The 18,222-nt window shown below is 36.5% G+C and overlaps 1 protein-coding gene across 2 annotated transcripts in view; it reads right to left on the reverse strand.

Moving 5' to 3' along the window:
• Positions 1-18,222, reverse strand: part of STK32B (serine/threonine kinase 32B) — a 157,422-nt gene that overhangs the window by 129,365 nt on the left and 9,835 nt on the right. For both annotated transcript variants that reach the window (XM_088163129.1, XM_014895351.2), the window contains exon 2: positions 139-194. In XM_088163129.1, coding sequence (XP_088019255.1) covers positions 139-194 — 56 coding nt within the window. The remainder of the gene's footprint in view (positions 1-138; positions 195-18,222) is intronic.

Below are 18,222 nucleotides of genomic sequence, written 5' to 3' on the forward strand. Positions count from 1 at the left end.
TCTCAAACTGGTGATCAGATGTCCTTAAGAAGGAAAAGGCTACAAAACTAATGTTCTTTTACCATAATCAAGTAAGAAAACCACAAAGGTATTATTCCCTATTAAACATTTAACTACTAAAAATAAATTGATTCTTACCTTTCCAAAACTCCCTTTCCCAATAGCCCGCAATATTTGAAAGTGGTCAAAGTTAACTGCAAAATAAAGGAGAGAAGAAAAGGAAAATAGTTTGTAGTGTGCCAAGTCAGAACCACAAATCAGGTAAGAAAAGAAATTACAGTGTGTCCGACTAATGTCTCTTTACCATGTGGTATTCAATTTTTTCTCTTAAGACACCAAATATACTTAATAGCTAGAAAAGAGGAAGTTTGCTTTAAAATATGATGCATTCATTTTGCTCATCAATTTATCTTGGATCAATGCCTTCAGTGTCCAGTCTCTCCAAAAAGAAATATCTCTCTGTCCTAACCAAGTAAAAAGAAAAAGTTAGCATTATGCAGCCATTAGCAAAAAGTGCTCAGAATTTTCCAGAAATATTGAGATCTATTGAAAGGACACTGAATAATTCAAGTAAGTAACACTCTCTACCTACAGATACATAATAACATATGGTAGGTATATTTACAGTAGTCACTCCTCAGGATAATTTCTATATTTTATTACAGTGATGGAAGCTTGTCCCATGATGGTATTATGGGTATACCACCATGAGCTGGTATTATCAGCCCTTCCAAAGTTTTCCACCTTAATGCAATACATAATGCTAATATTGTGAGACTATTTCATAATTTTAGCATAAGTTTGTTTTGAGAGATTGCATTTTAGGTTGGCAGTAGAATGGATTTACTTGCACTTCAGGAAAATCTGACAGCACAGCCTGCTCTAGACACTGAAGTGCTTTGCTGGGAGGGTGAGTGAGATTTCATTTCTCAGAAATGTGATTTTTATTGGTGTTACATGAATTTAAGCACAGCATGAGCTTCAAATCTTCATTGGTATATCTGATAGTTTAAAAAAAATTCCAACATCCTGAACAAAACTGATGCAAAGTCACTGAAATACAAACACAACAATGTGTGATACAGTTTTTACAGTAATTTCTCAGAAAAGAATCACACTTAGAGATAAATTCAGTGAACCAGAGATGACAAAGTTCAGTGCAACCTAACAGGATTTTTTTAAATTAAAACTTTCTTATGTTCCTGGCTTTGGCCATGGACCTTCATCTGCGCCTTTCGTTGATGAAACAGTAACTGGCAAAATTGTGGAGACAGACTGTCACTGGAAAATCATAGAACCATGGAGTGGTTTGGGTTGGAAGGGACCTCAAAGATTGTCTTGTTCCAATGCCCCTGCCATGGGCAGGGACACTCTTCCCTGGACAGTTTCTCAAAGCCCCATCCAACCTGGCCTGGAGCATTTCCAGGGATGGGACAGCCACAGCTTCTATGGGCAACCTGTGCCACGTCCACCCAAAAATGTGGTAACAAGAACAAATACAACAAAAATGTGACTTACATCAAGATGAAGGAGAAAATTCCATAAACTCATGATATTTTAAATATTTGCCATAAAAAGTTCTCCATCTCAAGCTAAGCTTTGCATAGAAACTTGTAAGGCTCCTAGTTATCAAGCCTCTAAAAAGGGTTAATGTCTTACTTTCTCTGTTGCAATAATATCTCATTTACACTGTTAACACCACCGAGCATTTGTTTGTTTATGCTTGCTTATACTGCCTTCAAGGAAGCATGGTTGCTCCTTTCATTAGTGCAGCATAGCAACCACCTTCCTGGTAATTGCTGGAGACAAATCAAGCCCAGAGCTGACAGAGCTGAGAGCAGCAGACTCTGCTCTACAGGAAACAAAGATGGTGAATAAAGCAGCTGTAGAATTTGGATACTGAAATAAAAACGCATAACCTTGCAAAGGATTTATAACCTGCTTGAAAACTGAAAATCTGGAAAAAAAATTTGAGCTGAATCCTGTAAGGGTTAGGGTTGCCCAGATGATGAAAAGCAGGATTATCTGTCAGCGACCTGCAGCTGGGGTCTCTGCTGAGAGTTTTTACACTGGGGCACTCTCCTGTAGTTGTTGCTGGCCAGTACTGGTCTGATGAACAAGATAGTCAGTTTAGCAAAACCCCCTTCCACATAAACTTACATCCACTTAAACCCCATTCCCACCAATCATCCCTCCCAAGTGCATGACTGGGCTGTCCAAGATGACCTTTAATTTAGGCAGGGATTCAACACAGTGTTGAAAATATCCTAAACATTTTAAACTCATTAATTCCTTTGATAGGACAAAATAATCCAAAAATTCAGCACATCATCCTGGGATTTCAGTGTCACTCCTCTCTTTTCAAACTTTCTCATGTTTCCTTCTTATTTTACTAAATTTTTTTACAAGCATGTTCCTTAAATAAAGCTTATTTTGAATTTTTTCTTTACCTTGCAGTCATTCAGCTGAGTCCAGTTGCCAAAACAAGTGAGATATTGTTGAAACAGTCTTTAATTATCTCAATTTGAGTCAAGCCACATTTCAGTAATACTCAACTGTATTGTATTCTGAAATCTGACATGTTTTGAAATACATCAATTTGAAGAATGATTTTGTTTTTGTAAAACTAAGTATTTATCTGTAGCTATGAAAAGGACATTTTTTTATTGTCCATATAACTTCTATACCTCTGTACTTCCATCTTTCCTGTGTTTATTGCTCTGAATGACTAGAACAACTTAAATTTTTAATTAGATTATTTGTAAATTGGACTTCCATAAGAATGAAATTATTAAATGAGGCACTAGAGCATGGAGTTGAAGATGGATTACTAGTAAGCTAAATAAGTGGTTAAAAATCATAGCCACAACAATTGATCAAATTTTTGTAATTTCTATGTTTAATTTGAATAGAAAGTGGGATGTTACATTCTCATGTCTTCATTAAGAAAAAAAAGATTTTTTTTTCTGTAGCTAGCAGTCCCGTGAGCCTTATTTAAATTAAGGTACAATGATTGCAAGGCATTTGTTGCAAGAGAAAATAAAGCCAATTTTAAATGACTGAGGAAATATGTAAACATGCCTGAGCCTGCATCTAAAATGAGCAAGGCTTGAAGCCACAGTGGCTCTCTGGAAAGGGATAATTCACTAAAGTGAGACAACTCAGTTTCTATTGATCACTCAAACATACACCACTGCAGATTCACAAACTGGGGAAGTTCCTCTTTTGGGATATTAGGAAAGAATAAAAAATGGGCTACCTTGCAGCTGAGACTAATACCAAATTCACTGAGCAAAACTAAGATGCTTCAAGCAACAGTCCCATGTAGAACAGAGCAGCACCTTCGTGATAGGAGTGAAGGGTAGAGCTGAGTTCACTCCCACCTTGGTACTGCATTAGCCAACACCCCAGGTGCTTTCCTCAGATGTTTTTAATCTCACACTCCCAATATTTTGGGCTAGTTTTTTTTTGTGGGGTTTTTTTTTTGTTTGTTTGTTTGGTTTTTTTTTTTTCATGTTCCATATGTGCTTTTTTGTCTTTTCTGGTGAAAATTCAATGCCAAAATATCCCCACTTACTCTGAGATGAATTACAGCTCATCACGACTTCTGTAATTTCCAATGTTGAAAATATCATCAAGTTCAGATACTGCCATTTCCTCTGTGCAACGAGGACATCACTAGTATTAAATTCTTGTCCTCCAAAACATGGCATGTCTAGTTCTTGTGATGCCTGGTGTTGTAGCTAATGACATTTTTCTAGTGCAAAGCCCCACTGAGATAATGGTGTGGCTGGCAGAAGGACATTTTCTTCAGTATCAGTAATATGACTATTACTCTTTCGAAAACAGCTTTCTTTACTCAAGAGAAAATACTTCAGTTCTCAAGAGAACACTTTCTTTTACTCGAGACAAAAAAATATTTTCCAACTCTTTGAACACTTCTTTCATTTTATTACTACACCATACTTTGGAGGTCTTATGCATCATCTCTGAATTTGAGTATAAGAATGTGAACTATTTTCAGAAAACAAAATTTGTTTGTATTGTCTTCAGGTAATTTTTCATACAAGTAAACCCACAGAATGAAACTTAACAACACTACGAGAGAAAGTTTCTTTCCAGTTTCCTTGATTTCCATCAATTTGGAAAAATCAAGTATTATAATTTCCCCTCCCATCTCCCACCTCCATCCCTCAAAACATCACCATTAATTCAAAACTAAGAAGGAATATGGAATAAACCAGATATTTTGCTGAGTAAGAGACAAAATAGATCAGCATTTATGACACTTCTTTCATGTTATGGTTTTAGAGCAATGGGTGCCTGTTAATTTCAGCAATGTATTGTATATATACATATAAATACTTTATTTTGTTTCTTTCCATTTTGTCATACGCAAATAAACCTTAAATTCATTCCATTGCACAGATTCAACTCTCTATTATTAACTTTTAGTGCAAGTATACCTTACTTTGATTAGAATAATTTTTTAAAATTAGCCCCATGTAGAGCATTTTCCAGTAGTTTGATCTCAAACAAATAAGAGCCAGATGATGGTAACAGGATTCACAACTGAATTAAAGGTTTCATCCTGCTTGCCATGAAAAGCAAAAACTGTTTTCCTAACCATTATAGATACTTGGTCAAATGTGTCAGTGAACTCAAAAACTATCAGAAATATCTAGAAGGATGGTGCAGTGGTTTGTGGCTGAGTTATACACAAGATCTACTGCCACAATCTTCTCATGTGACCTTAGATGTGTGCTCCAGTATCTCTTGCTGCTGTCTGTAGAAAAGATGAATCATTACATCTCTAGACAGCTGTAAAATTAGGTATAGGAAGTACCTTAGAGCTCAGACACAAATAATTGGGAGAATAACAAGAGCCAATTCAGGAAATAGTGCTGTATGAAAGCACCATGAAGACCATTTTTAAAGTGTGAGAAGCCTACACCGCTGTGGGAGCAGAGTTACAGAAATCAATGGACTGATTCCAGCCCCACACATCACCTTGTGGCAGAGCTGGAACAGAACCTGGCTTCCACCTCACACCACACCTTCTCATGCATGTCTCCCAAACTGCACTAGCCCTGATGGAGCAGACATTTGGTATAAAACTTTCTAGTGAAAGATAAAATAAATATTTCTTGCTCTGCTGCTCCCTGTGAATAAAGTATACTTTGGGGAAAATATTCACATCACAGACTTGGGCTTTTACAACCATACTGCAAAAACACTGGATAGTTTTAGTGGAAATGCCTATTCTGTTTTTAAATCAGCACTATATGCATAAAGATTTATGTTAAAACAATGAAGTATTTTATATGCATTCACCTCTGCTGCATTATTCACAAATACTATATTTACTTGAACCAAAAACTCAAAGAAGTTACATCAACAACATACCATTATGTATTATGTGTTTGATTTATGATCTCACAGAGGAATATAACATTTTTACCATTTCACTTGCAGTTTTACTGTTCAAAATATTCTCATGTTGCACATCATCTGTTCAAGTGTAAATTACATTTAGCTAAAGAAGCAATATGAATATCGGATGGATTCTAGGTAGAGCTGACATCTGTTTTCTCACTTCAGCTGAGGAATCTTAATTGCATGTATATGTGATTAGTCCAAATACACTCAATAACCATTACCTGAAAGAACTTTGTTTATCCTAGACAAAATATCCAATTGAACATGGCCAAAGCACAAGCATACACATGCTTTGTAGAAAGAAAAATAAAGTAGAGGCCTTTCTGGAAAAACTTGATAAGCTAAATACAGACTCTCCTTCCCTGGCTGAGTCCTACTGATTTATTTGAACCGTCTGGGAGTAGCCAAAACCAGAACATGAGCACTAAAGCATTAAGAGGTGTACAGTAAAGCCCTATTTTTAGCACAATGAACTTTTCAACACATAGAGATTCATTCTCACTGATCTCAAGAGAAAACAGAAACAAGGAGATATAATGTGGCCATTAGCCAAGAAAATAGATTTTTATTTAATTCTGACCCATGTCTTGCAGGTCTATTTTGGGGTAGTTTAATACTTCCTGTTTCTGTGAATCAAGAAAACAGAATAATAGTAAAATCAAATTTCCTTCTAGATTTGGCCTGTATGGTTTGACCTGAGGCTCACTGGATAGCACTGCTATTAGATTTCAAACTAGTTCTGCAGTCTTCTTTCAATATCTGTCTGGTTTTCAGGTGCTCCAGCCTTTTCCAGGGAGAGCCAAAGGCTGCGCTGACAGAATTTCAGAAGATCTTAGGAGCCATCAGATCTTGTTAAAATTGTTGCTGTCCTTCCACACAAAACACATAGGATGAGTAACCAAGTATACACAGTCATATATATTCAATACTAATAATAAAACCCCCTGTTTGAATGCACATAGATAGGACAAACATGAACAATGCCTAAAAATTAAGTTAAGGGTCATAAATGGTTTGGGTAGTCATAAGGAGTCACATTCCATCATGCTCTGGAAGAACATCAGTGAAGACAGACACTGCTTAAATTAAGGAAGAAATTAATTTCTGCTGACAGAATGATAAAGCCAGGCATGCCTTTGAAGTGAACTAAGAGTAAAAATCTGCATCGTTTCATAGGTTTTTGAGTAAAATGCGACATTACTATACATTATTTGACTGGGAAACTTACTGGTTAGATAGAGATACATAACCAAAAAGAAGTTTCAGAGCTGGTTTTAGCTCACTAATAATGAATCATGATGTTTCTGATCATATTTAGGGGCTTTGTATTTAAATTGCATTACAATGTCTCAATTCTTCATGATTAATGAGTGTTTTAGTCTCAATATAAACTAATTATGTTAATATGTTTTTATAATTATTCAGACTTTATTTGCAATTAGACAGAATTTAAGATCTTTGTATGCAAAACAAATTATATTCAAAATTCAGCTAATTTTTTTTTAACTTTACAATGAATTTTAGTCTGATCATGTTTGCGTACTTCACTTTCTTCAATCAAAGTGAAGCATTTCTGTATTGTCAAAAGACTTTCATTTCAGAACTCTTGACTGATCCAGAGTGGCTTTTTCACAACAGTTCATTTCTGTATTTTGCTCCCTTGTGAAGCCACCTGCAGGGTGGGATCTTTGGCTGGATCTCCCTTTCCCAGGTGTCCCCAGAGCACCTGCATGACTGTGCTTTGTTCCCTGTGAGCTGTGGTGTGCTGGGCTATGGGAGCTGCAAACAGCTACAAGATCTGCATCTACAGAAGGGGGTACAACAATCAGATTCCAATTCCTTTGAAAAAGTGTCACATCACAGAAATGTAGTCCAGCTTTGAACTGGGCCAGAAGGAGATCTGAAAAGGTAAACTTGAATTCCATTCAAACATTCAAAACTAGCTGTGTTTTTCCAGAAATAAGGCTTAATTTTTGTCCAGGAAAATAACAAGATTTTAATTTGGCAACAAGTTTAATTATCCATGGAAATTGTTTTCAGAGGAAAAGTCTGTTTCAAAAAAAAAGAAAAAAAAGAAAACAGGGTGACAGAGATCCTTGTTATCTTCCATGTTTGTCACATTTCAAAGAAGATATAGGGAAAGCAGTGTTTTCCCTTATTAAAATAGGGAGAAAAATCTGAGTACCAGGATGTTGGAAAAACAGCGATGTAATTTTATTTATACCCCTCTTATTTCTATATTCTATAAATAAATAGCTGATACCATACATAAAAGAGTGGGCTAAAGAACATCTGCTGCAGTGCATTACAGACATTCTGATTTCCTTATGTCAATCCTCCTACAAGGCAGTACTTCACATGCAATTTAGCTAGACATTTGATGAAATTCACAGAACATTTAGACCATGCATGGTTTGTTCATCCAAAGCAGTGCCAGCATCATGGGGTTCTACACTGTAATTAGTGAAATCCACCTCACATCACATCGTTAAAATGAGTGGGGTTTTCCCTAAATGGCTGGGGAATTTTCTGAATGTGCTAGTTAAAATGAATACTGGAAAGAACTAAAACAGCCTACCATTTTTCAAAATGCTATAAAAACAGGCTGGAAGAATTTGGTGAATCAGCTAATAATTTACACTGTTACAGAACAGGCATGTGTTGCCACCACCAGAAGTAAAATTGAAATTCTAAAGAAAATTAGCATTTGAAAGTAACCAAGCTGATAAGTAAAAAAGATCTTAGGACTGATTCTCAAAACTCTTCTTCCTTTTTAATTCTGTAAAAGAACATAATTGTTTTTCTAATGCTTCTCTATAACAGCTGGAAAAAAAAAAGATAAGATGAGATTTTGCATTCACAAGGAAACTGTGACTCCTTGGTAAACAAGAATCTGTTTGAACCCAGGATCAAGTGAAAATTTCTCTCCAGAGCTGCTTATACCCCAAATAAGCCAAATTAAAGTGATGCTGCCATTAAATACATCTATTATGAAAAATGTATCAGGCAGCCACCTGAAGCCTGTAAAACAAAGTTTGCTCCTTGGACAAGTAGAACAGAATACAAATCATGGAAGCTTTTCTCTGAAGGAAGTGAGCACTCCTCCTGAGTGCCATCCCACAACCTCCAGACCTTGTCTGGGAAATTGAAGTTCTATCACCAAACCAAAAATCAAGAAAAGACATCTGATGCTTTTAGGAATGTTGGTGCCTACTATGAGCCACGGAGAGGGATTTGCTTGCCAGCCCCTGGAGTCAGGACAGAGTCTTACAGCTGTAAGCTGCAGGAGGATTTTGGTGTAAGAGCTCAGACATCAGTTTTTTGCCTAAAATCTACTGAAAGGTTGCCCATGGCAGCCCTAGCAAGGGCTTCACCAGGAGCACCAGTGACTCCAGGCGTTCCTGGTATCATTGTCCTGTGAAAAAACAAAAATTTCTTGTTCTGTAGAAGTTGTGAGGATGTTTAGCTGCTGCTTTGCTCCACAAGAATTTTAACTCAGATTGGATAAAATTAGCTATTCTTTCTGAAGAATTGAGCACCTATTGAGCACAAATAGGTGTTCACTGGCAAAGATTAATTGTACTGATCAGAAGAGCTCTTGTGGCTGCATCTCTCTCCCAAAGTGTTTCTTAGGAGCATTAGATGTAAGAAATAATTTCCTTGTCTTTATGCCGCTTTAAAACTAGTTCAAATTTTTACCATCACAATTCCTAACTGGAGATTTTGGTGTGCTGCCTCCATCTTCAGACAGGTTACTCTGTTTCAGAGGCATACAGCAGTGCTCTCAGGTGGCTGAGGGGAAAAAAGAGTCACTGAGAAGCCAATTCTTGCCTGCGATGGTTTGTGTGAGCAAATGCAGCAGGAGGTGAGAGAAAAAACATTCTTTTAAATAAATAATCTCAGTCTACAGGATACAAAGCAATATGAAAGTTCTGTTCTTATGAGTAAGGATGTGATTTCAGCTCCAATGAAAGCAAACAAAGTTATCTAGTTTTGGAGTCTTTCTTATCATTTTGCTTTGTGCCTTCTTTTCATTTTTCATCTTTTTTTCTTGGAGAAGAAAAGAAAAACTACAAAATCAAAAGGTCTTCAATGATCTCAGCTGAAATGAAAAATTTCTGAGTATTGATTCGTGATGATTTCTGCTTGTCTGTGTCCATTTAGAGTGAGTGCATTTTTCTGACATTTTTTTTCTGAAATAAGAACATTTCAAGAAATTCTCCTCTTCAACTTGCTTTTGGCTTTTCACAGGAAAGATTTCTATTTTCATACAGCCTAATAATGAGAGAAAATAGACAATAGTTATATTTTCCATCATCAGAAACCTATGCTTTAGGCCCTACTCCATACCAAGTATCTCTCAAAGACCACCTCACTAACTGTATTTTAGCCCTTTATGAACCTTTTCATGTGATGTTATGATGACAGCACATGACCACCCAGGAAAAGACTTGCTCTTTGAAAAACTGACAAGAAAATGAGGGAATCACAGAGAATAGTAGTAAACATCCTATGTCAGAAAAATTAAAGCTAATTTAAAGTTCAGTTATTATTATTTGAAGGCAAAGTTACTCATTAAAATTATTGAGGAGGTCAAATGACAGAAGATATAAGAAACATGAAATATGTGTATCATTGCAAAAAGTCATCTGGATAAACTAGTAGGGATCAAGCCCAAATTCCTATCATGTCCTCATTGGCCGTGCAGAACAAAACAGGAAAGAATGACTATCTATTTAACGTCACCACTGATGATGTGAGCTGCAAAAAAAATTAGCACAGACAATATGTTTTAGTTGTCTTTTTTTGGGATAATGCAAGATCTTCAGAAATCCTGATGATGACTAATGGCACAGACAATTACCAAGGTGAAGCTCCCTTGACAAACACCTAAGATTTAAAACAGCAGCAGCTGAGACAGCTTAAAAGGAAAAAGAGACAAAATACGACAGTGGCGAGCATGAATGGAGGATAAAATTGCAAAAAGTCAATTAAATTTATAATAATTCCTGTCCCAGGATACCATCAGTTGAAAGGCAAGTTCAGAAAGGGGTAGAACTAGCACACAGTGAAGGCACAGAGTGGGAAAGACTCAGACTGTGAGTAAGAAGAGAGATCTATGCAGAGCTGACCCTTTACAGGGCAACCACAAATAACCCTCCTTTAATACAACCTCCATGCCCACGGAGGTGGAGGCTCACTGACCTGATCAGTCTGACAATGTGATACCATGGACTGAGAATGAGAATTTGAATGCTTATGATCTGCTGTCAGCCCAGATGGTCTTGATTGTGTGGATCCTTCAGCAGCGTAATTTTAAAGCAGACCTTTTCAACATCTAATTCTGTGATGATGTTTGGTTAAGCCCCCATCAGTTGAGCTAAAAAAACCCAAAACAATTGGACTTCAAATACATAGGCTTTTACTATAAGATTTAACAGAAAAGAAAAATAATTTGGAGTGCCAAATCTACCACTCTTTTTCAACAAAGAGCAAATAGCAATAGATTATTTTGAAAAGCCCATAACAGCTGATCAGGGATTTTAAATATTGGTTTATAACTCAGTGCTATGAAAAATGTCATCAGAGGCCAGATGTTCCTCTGGATGGACAAATATGGTAACAATCCTCACCTTTGATAAATAACAGATATTGATGCCTGGAAATGATCAGAGCCTGGTTAACACAATCCTGAAGTCAGAGAAGATTTGCTAGTAGTTGAAAATAACACACAGCATCGTAGGTATGTTCACTTCTTGTGCACAGGATTCAGTCTGACTGGTCACATGAAGCTGGCCCCACGTGAAAATGGACACACCATTCTATGATTCTAAGAAAGAACATGATTTTCTCTCTATTTAGATTGGCACTGAAGCTAAGTGACATGAATAACTGGAATTATTACATTATAATTAGGTTTGATGAATTGGCTAACAATTAAACTGTTTTAAGTCCCTAGCCCTGACATAGAAATTATCAGGATTTACTCAGGCAGTGTCAAATCTCCAGTATAACCAGAGGATAGTTTATCATAACAGAGCTGTTTTGGCTGATTCTGTGTTCAGGTTACCTACTTTCCAGTAGAAAGGTTTCTTTTCGTTGACTCATTTGGCTTAGTGGAAAGTAATTGGAATTTCTCATCCATGTATCCTATTATAACCAGCAATTTACAAAATTTTGCCATTATAAACCCACAAGTCAGTGAATTATGTTTTAGATCAGTGAAAGTGTCAATTAAAGATCCCTTTTTGTTGCCATGAAGAGAGTTCTGTTTTATGACAGGACAGATTTGGTTCAGAAAAGCTGTTAACTCAGTAGCACCACTGAAAACACCAGAAATCAAGGAACAACAGAATTCATGTACTGGCCCTTATCACAGCCACTGAATAGCAGGGAAGCCTCTGTGAGTCTCCAGGTTTTCCATAGCTGTTTCAAAAGACAATGACATTGAAACTAAGGAGAAAAGTTTCAGGACTTGCTCCAGTGTTAAATATAAGACCTTAGTTAAGTGATAAAACAGCATCTTTTTGTTGAGAAAAGAGAGATTCTGATTGACCATGTTGTTCTCTTATAGATGAGCTGACAAAAACAATCTCTGAAATCATTGCAAAGAGAAACAGGTTGACAGGTATAAGCAGCAGAAAAGAGACTCCTTGAGGAAATGTATTGCTACAATATAGAAAATCTGAATTTTACTTTACTGTAATAGACTTCCCTATGAGATCAGGATACACATAATAGACTATGAAGCATCTTTTTCAGCTGGGAAGTGGGAATATTCACCTTCCTCAGAGTTTCTATGAAAATAACCTCATTAATAACTGAACTGGAAGGCTCTCTGAGGGAAGTTGCTATGGGAATAAAATGTCAAACATCAGTGTACCAAACCGTTTTCTCCTGCAATAAAATTTATCAGAGTGATCCCCAGGTGAAGGAAAATTCTTTAAATTAAGTTAACAACAAAATCCTCGGTGAGGCATCCACCAATCTTATCCATGCAAAGGTCTCTGTAATTCCAAACATGCCAGGGGAAGTTAATAAACCTCTTTGCTCTCAGCTCCTCGGGGCAGTGGCTCTGAAAGCACTGCTCTTGCAGATCAGGGTTTCACAAAAATGAGTCTTGGTGCTATGTTAATGGGAGGTTGGGGACTCATGTGAAGAGGATTTTACTCCAACATCTAGAGACAGTATGAGTTGTTCTCTTTTTCTTCTAAATTCAGAACCCAAAACATGAAGAGTCACTCTCCAGAACTGAATCTTGAAGAATTATCTCTTCTATTTTTAACCACAACTACAAATTAAATACTTGGGGTGAGTAAGGACACTAATGATCAGAATTATTCCCATTTCAATTGGGATTGCCTCCCATTTAGTGATTTTAAACCAAACCATCACCTTGGGCTTCAAATAAACGATACCAGCTGTAACTAGCAGCAGAAGCATGCCTGAAGTGTCCCTGCCTGCTCCAGCTGCAGGGTGGCACATCCCAGGCACAGATCCCAGCCCCGGGTGTGGGATCCAGCCTGCACAGCAGTAGCTGTGGGTAGAATAGGGATTGTAAACAGGCAATATTTAATTAAATTAACAACACATCTAGTGAGTACGTTTAAGGACCAGATCTCCACTACAAGAGAATTAAAGAAAATTTCAAGTATTCCATTTCTGCCTGACCACAAAGTAGCACCTCAGAGTCCAACAGACACCAGATACCTCTTAAACTGGCCAGATACCTATTGACTGTTTAAATAAAAGACACAACATACTTTTAAGAGGGCTGACCTCCCCATTAATTATATCTGTTAGCCTACCCATAGTTATCCATCCTCTACAGTTAAATGACTTTCACTATGACATTTCACAAATGACTTTCAGCACTCAAGTTGCATTTTATTCACAGGTCTTGCAAATGTTTTAAACTAAGTTATACTTCTTAGAAAAATAATAAAATCCATTTTAGAGAAGGAACCTCAAATCCCAGCCTCTGAGGTTGTAAAGGCACTGACCTGAACTCATCTTGACAGTTCTGATTTTTAGTTATCTGAAGCCAGGAAGAGGCTTCTTTTTGATTCTACCTAGGGCTCATAATATTTCACTGTGTGAATCATCTGCTTGCATAAGAATCACTCTACTTTCTCAGCCATTTTGGAGTAAAGAAGGTCTCACAAATGGTTTTTTTTAACCTACATGCTCCAAACTAAACTAGTGTTGATCAAGCATGATCAATTTTTTCTGACTTCAGATGAAGTGATATCCTGAGCTATTAGTGATCATTAACACCTTTGTATACATCACTTTTTGTGGTTGTTTCCCTTCAGGGTGGTATAGAAAGGGTAGGTGGGAAAAGCTAATTATAATAGCTATATTTAATTCATTGAAAACTTCCATAATGTCAGTGCAGTGCATATTTCTTCATCTCAGTGTTTACAGATAAATATTTGATGATGGAATGGGTAGTATTTCTATGGAGACTGAAAAAATGGGCTGACTGCTGTAGACAAAATGACCACCTAATTGTAGAAGTTTTTTTACTTGGAGCTAGTGATTTATTCTCTCATCATTGTGCTTCTTACCTCTGGGAAATCCTTGTATACTTATTTACAAGTTATTTATAAGTATGCTTATTTACACTCCACAAACAATTTCACCAAAACTGATAGGACCATTCATTGCAGAAAACAGTAAATATGAATAAAGAAAGCAAGTACTTTATCTTATCTATCCACTGCTAAGATTAGGAGTTGTCCTTATTTCAGCTGGAATAGAGTTCATTTTCTTCTTTGTATCTATGATAGTGTTGTTCACTATTATTATTATCATCATTATTATAATTTACTTTATTTCAATTATATTCTTAACCCACAAGTTTTACCTTATTCTGATTCTCCTCTCTATCCCAGCTGGGAAGTGGGGCAGAGTGAGCAAGCGTGTGGCACTTAGTCACCATCTGAGATTAAAACCACTACTGAAGTGAAATATTAAAGAGTTCAAGCAAAGCAAACATAGATGCACTTACAGAACAAACCAAATCCACCTCAGGTCAGCTGGTGCAGAGGTGACTGAGGAGAGGAGGAGGAGCTCAGACCAGCCACAATTCCCAGCTTATGGCTGAGTGTTGGCATTAACAGCAGAAGGTCAGTAGACTCTAAGCTACAACTTAGATTTGCTTCATATCATCACACAACAGGAAAAAATAAAAATATTCACTTGGTGAGCAGGGTGGCAAGCTGATAGATATTAATGTAAAGAATGTAAGTTCTAATTTTAACCACAGAAGTTATTAGGTGCAAAGCACAAACAGGGAGCTGCAGAAGATAAAATTGCTCAATGTAGCAGAAGGCTTGTTAGTGCCTGAAACATTCAGTGGTACTAAATGTGCTTATAATAGTTCTGTATAATCACAGAAACAGAACCTCAAATAAGTTTAATTATAGATGTTAGATGAAAATAATGAATATTGGTGACTCAGTTCTAGAGTTCCCCACTGCATACACTGGGTTTGTTTTGATGAGAGTAAAGTATATTAAAAAAAAAACAACAACGGTGTTTAGAGATAGAAAAAGAGGGGGAAAGAGAGAGATGGTCTCTAAAAATATATGTATATTTATATTGTATTTTATTAACTAGAATAAAATGATAAATCAGTATATTAGAGCTTCTTCTGGCTGTCTATGAAAATAATATGAAACAACCTTGGCTTCTTCACAGTACAGAATGGAAAGCTTTCAACATAGCAAAAAAATATTGTGGCTTTTTTTTTTATTTACAGGTTATTTACAGGTTGTGAAAAGGACTGGAAATCAACCTCATATAACTAAAAACTAGAAGAAACATCGTATACAACAGTAGCCAGCAATCTTTCTTGGGTGATCTGCTGGGGTGTATTCTTCTTTCTAAAACTGAAATGTAGTGCTTCAGGAACATCTTTACAATATCCAGGCATCCTGTCATTCAAAAATTCAGGATGTCATCGATCCACATGTGTCTGTGGATCACAAGATGTATATGAACTACCTGGCAGAGGAAGGTTAGAAGGCTGAGAGCAGCCTGTAGTTACTCTCAAGTATTTTTATGTCCAGGGAAGCATTTAAAATTCTCTGCATCTCACAAATGAGAAACCTGAATGCCACAATCTTTTCTCTGTAATGGACAGCTACAACAGTGAAAGGGTTGTCTTCTGTTAAGACATTTTAAAATCCATGACTGTGCTTCATCCAACACTGCTGAGACAGATTGATGGCTTCTGGCTTAGGTGCATCAGTGACCTGAAGTCAAGGCAGCACTCAGCCTAAGTGCTTGAAACCACTGAAAACATGGTATCCATTCACTGCCACATATTGCTTAATCCTTTCTACACAGCAGACATAACCTCTCACTCTCAGAAAAGCCTTGTGAAAGCCATTCAGGGAGCAGATGCTACCCTAGCAACAGCTGGAATTTGCCAAGCTCCACTTGGATGTCCTGCCTCCCATAGCCACAACCAACACCTGTGAACCTGATGCCCAGTCCTTTTCCCAAACTATAATTAAAAAAAAAAAGAAAAAAATAAGGACAAGATAGACTGGGTGATTCTAAATAATTTTTTGCTATTTTGAAGCTGCCCCGGCAGCTTTACTCTATCTGCTCTCTTCTGTTCATCAACAGAGAGCTCACTAAGCCCAAAAGAAAAATGATTGCTCTGCTGAACGTTTGGATCAACAGCAAGTGTTACAACTCTATGACTCCTTTCCAGCAAAATTGCACAGCACTTAGTGCTGACAATTCTGTTCAGTAAAGATCAATAAATCCTTCCAGAAAGTCTTTCAATAGTGAGATTTTTAAGGAGAATTTCACACTAAAAATGTATTTCTCTTTCTAAAGTACTTTTCATCTGCTATTATTATGCGCACCATTAAAAAACTCTAGTTTAAAAACTTAGCCTAAAAACTTCAGCAAGAGATCTCAAATATGTCACTGGGCAGGAAAAGATGTGGCAATAAGGGCATAATTGGCATGCAGTTACTGAAAAATCTCATGCCTTGTGGGCAGAGAAGAATCTCATGAATTTGCATAAAACTTCTGGCTAATCTGTTCCTCATGCTATGTCCAAACCAATCTCAAGAAAAGCTAACTTGGTTTTACAGCAATTCCCCACACATGAGATTGTATTTCTGTAGTTTTCTCATGCTAAAAGAGTCAAATATGAGCTGGGCTTAAGAGAATGACTTTTCCTACTTCTCAAAATGATCTTTTGATGATCTCTTGTTGTTTGACTTCAAGCTCCGTGTAGCAGTTCACAGTGCTTAAGATGTGGTATTGTCCCAAAAGCATTTCCAGGCTTTATAGCTTGGACAAAGATTTATCTAAACCTCACCCCAAAAGGCACAAAATCAATCTTCATAACATAATGTGAAAGCAATCCAGGGGGAAGTGGAAGATAGTTTCAGAAAAGTGTCAAGGACGCTCAGGAGGCTGACAGTGACTTTGTGATTATATTGCATCTTTTAACAAGGTAGCTAAGGTAGCTAAGAAAAGTTCTCATTGCTCAGCAAGAGAGGTAGAACAATCTCAAAAGGAAATAATAATTACTGGAAGGATTAGCTCAGTTTGCATTTTTATATCTTAAATAAGAGGTAGAAGCTGTTCCCTTATCACTGCAAAAATAGGAGAAAGAAGGAAAGTGCTTATGGTCCACTGCAGCAGATTGCCTTGTAGTATATTTATCTTACTAAATACAACAATCCTTCTTACACAGAACAGGGTTAACAATAGAATGATAAAGTCGGTGCTCTATTTATTCAGTATCATACCAAGCAAAAAATGACAGGGCAGAAAAGTACATCAGGTGTAGAACTTATCTAAATGTTCCTAAATTTCAAAGAACTAGAATTGATATTTATTTCTTTAAAAAAAAAAAGGAAAGAAAATGAGAAAGAAAGTGGGAATAAACTCAAAATCAATAAAATATTACCAGACAGAAGGTAAAAGCACTGATTTGATTCAGATTGTGAGACAGATAAACAAACTGTAGGGCAGATTTCATGAGTATATCTAAATCAGCTTTTTTCAAAATAGACCGAACTAGAAAAAGTTTAATGAAGTATAAAACAGAAAATTTCATATTATGTCGAGATATTATAAAGAAAATATTTATGGGAATATAAAATTTAGGAATTTAATCTCAGATTCATCAACTATGTTCAGTTATCATTAGAGCCTCAAAAACCTGTATAAATAAGCTGCCACCAACCCTAGAAATGCGTTCTAAGAGATATCCTTCAATTTAAAAGGAAAATACTTTTGTCTGAATTGTGGAATGAATGAATGAAACTTAGGTGTATACATTGTATTTAATACCTATATCAGAAAATAAAATACAACATTTCTAAGAACAAAAGCATTACAGTGTTTGATACTCTTGTGTCAAGACTTGTGACAGCAATCAGTAAAAAAGAGGTGTAGGAGAAAAACTGATTATAAAGAATCTTCCATTAGTTGTAGCAGAAATAAATCATATGCAAAACTGGAAGAAGAATCTTGATGGACTGGTTACCAATAAACTGAAACTAAAGAATTATACCATTTTTTATGTTGGAAAAGGCCTTTAATATCTTTGAGCCTGACCATAAACCTAACACTGCCAAGTCTAAACCATGTCCATAAGGGCCCAATCTCCAGTAAGCTTTCCTAGCCAGCTGATAGGTTTTAGAAGAGAGGTGGTGAACTAACAAGACTTTTACAAACACCTTTCTGCAGAGTTCCAATTTCCAGTGATAAAATCAGAACTGTCCAGTGACCTCATAAATC

Source organism: Sturnus vulgaris, chromosome 4 (genome assembly GCF_052056855.1).
Source record: "Sturnus vulgaris isolate bStuVul1 chromosome 4, bStuVul1.hap1, whole genome shotgun sequence".
NCBI classification, from domain to species: Eukaryota; Metazoa; Chordata; class Aves; order Passeriformes; family Sturnidae; genus Sturnus; species Sturnus vulgaris.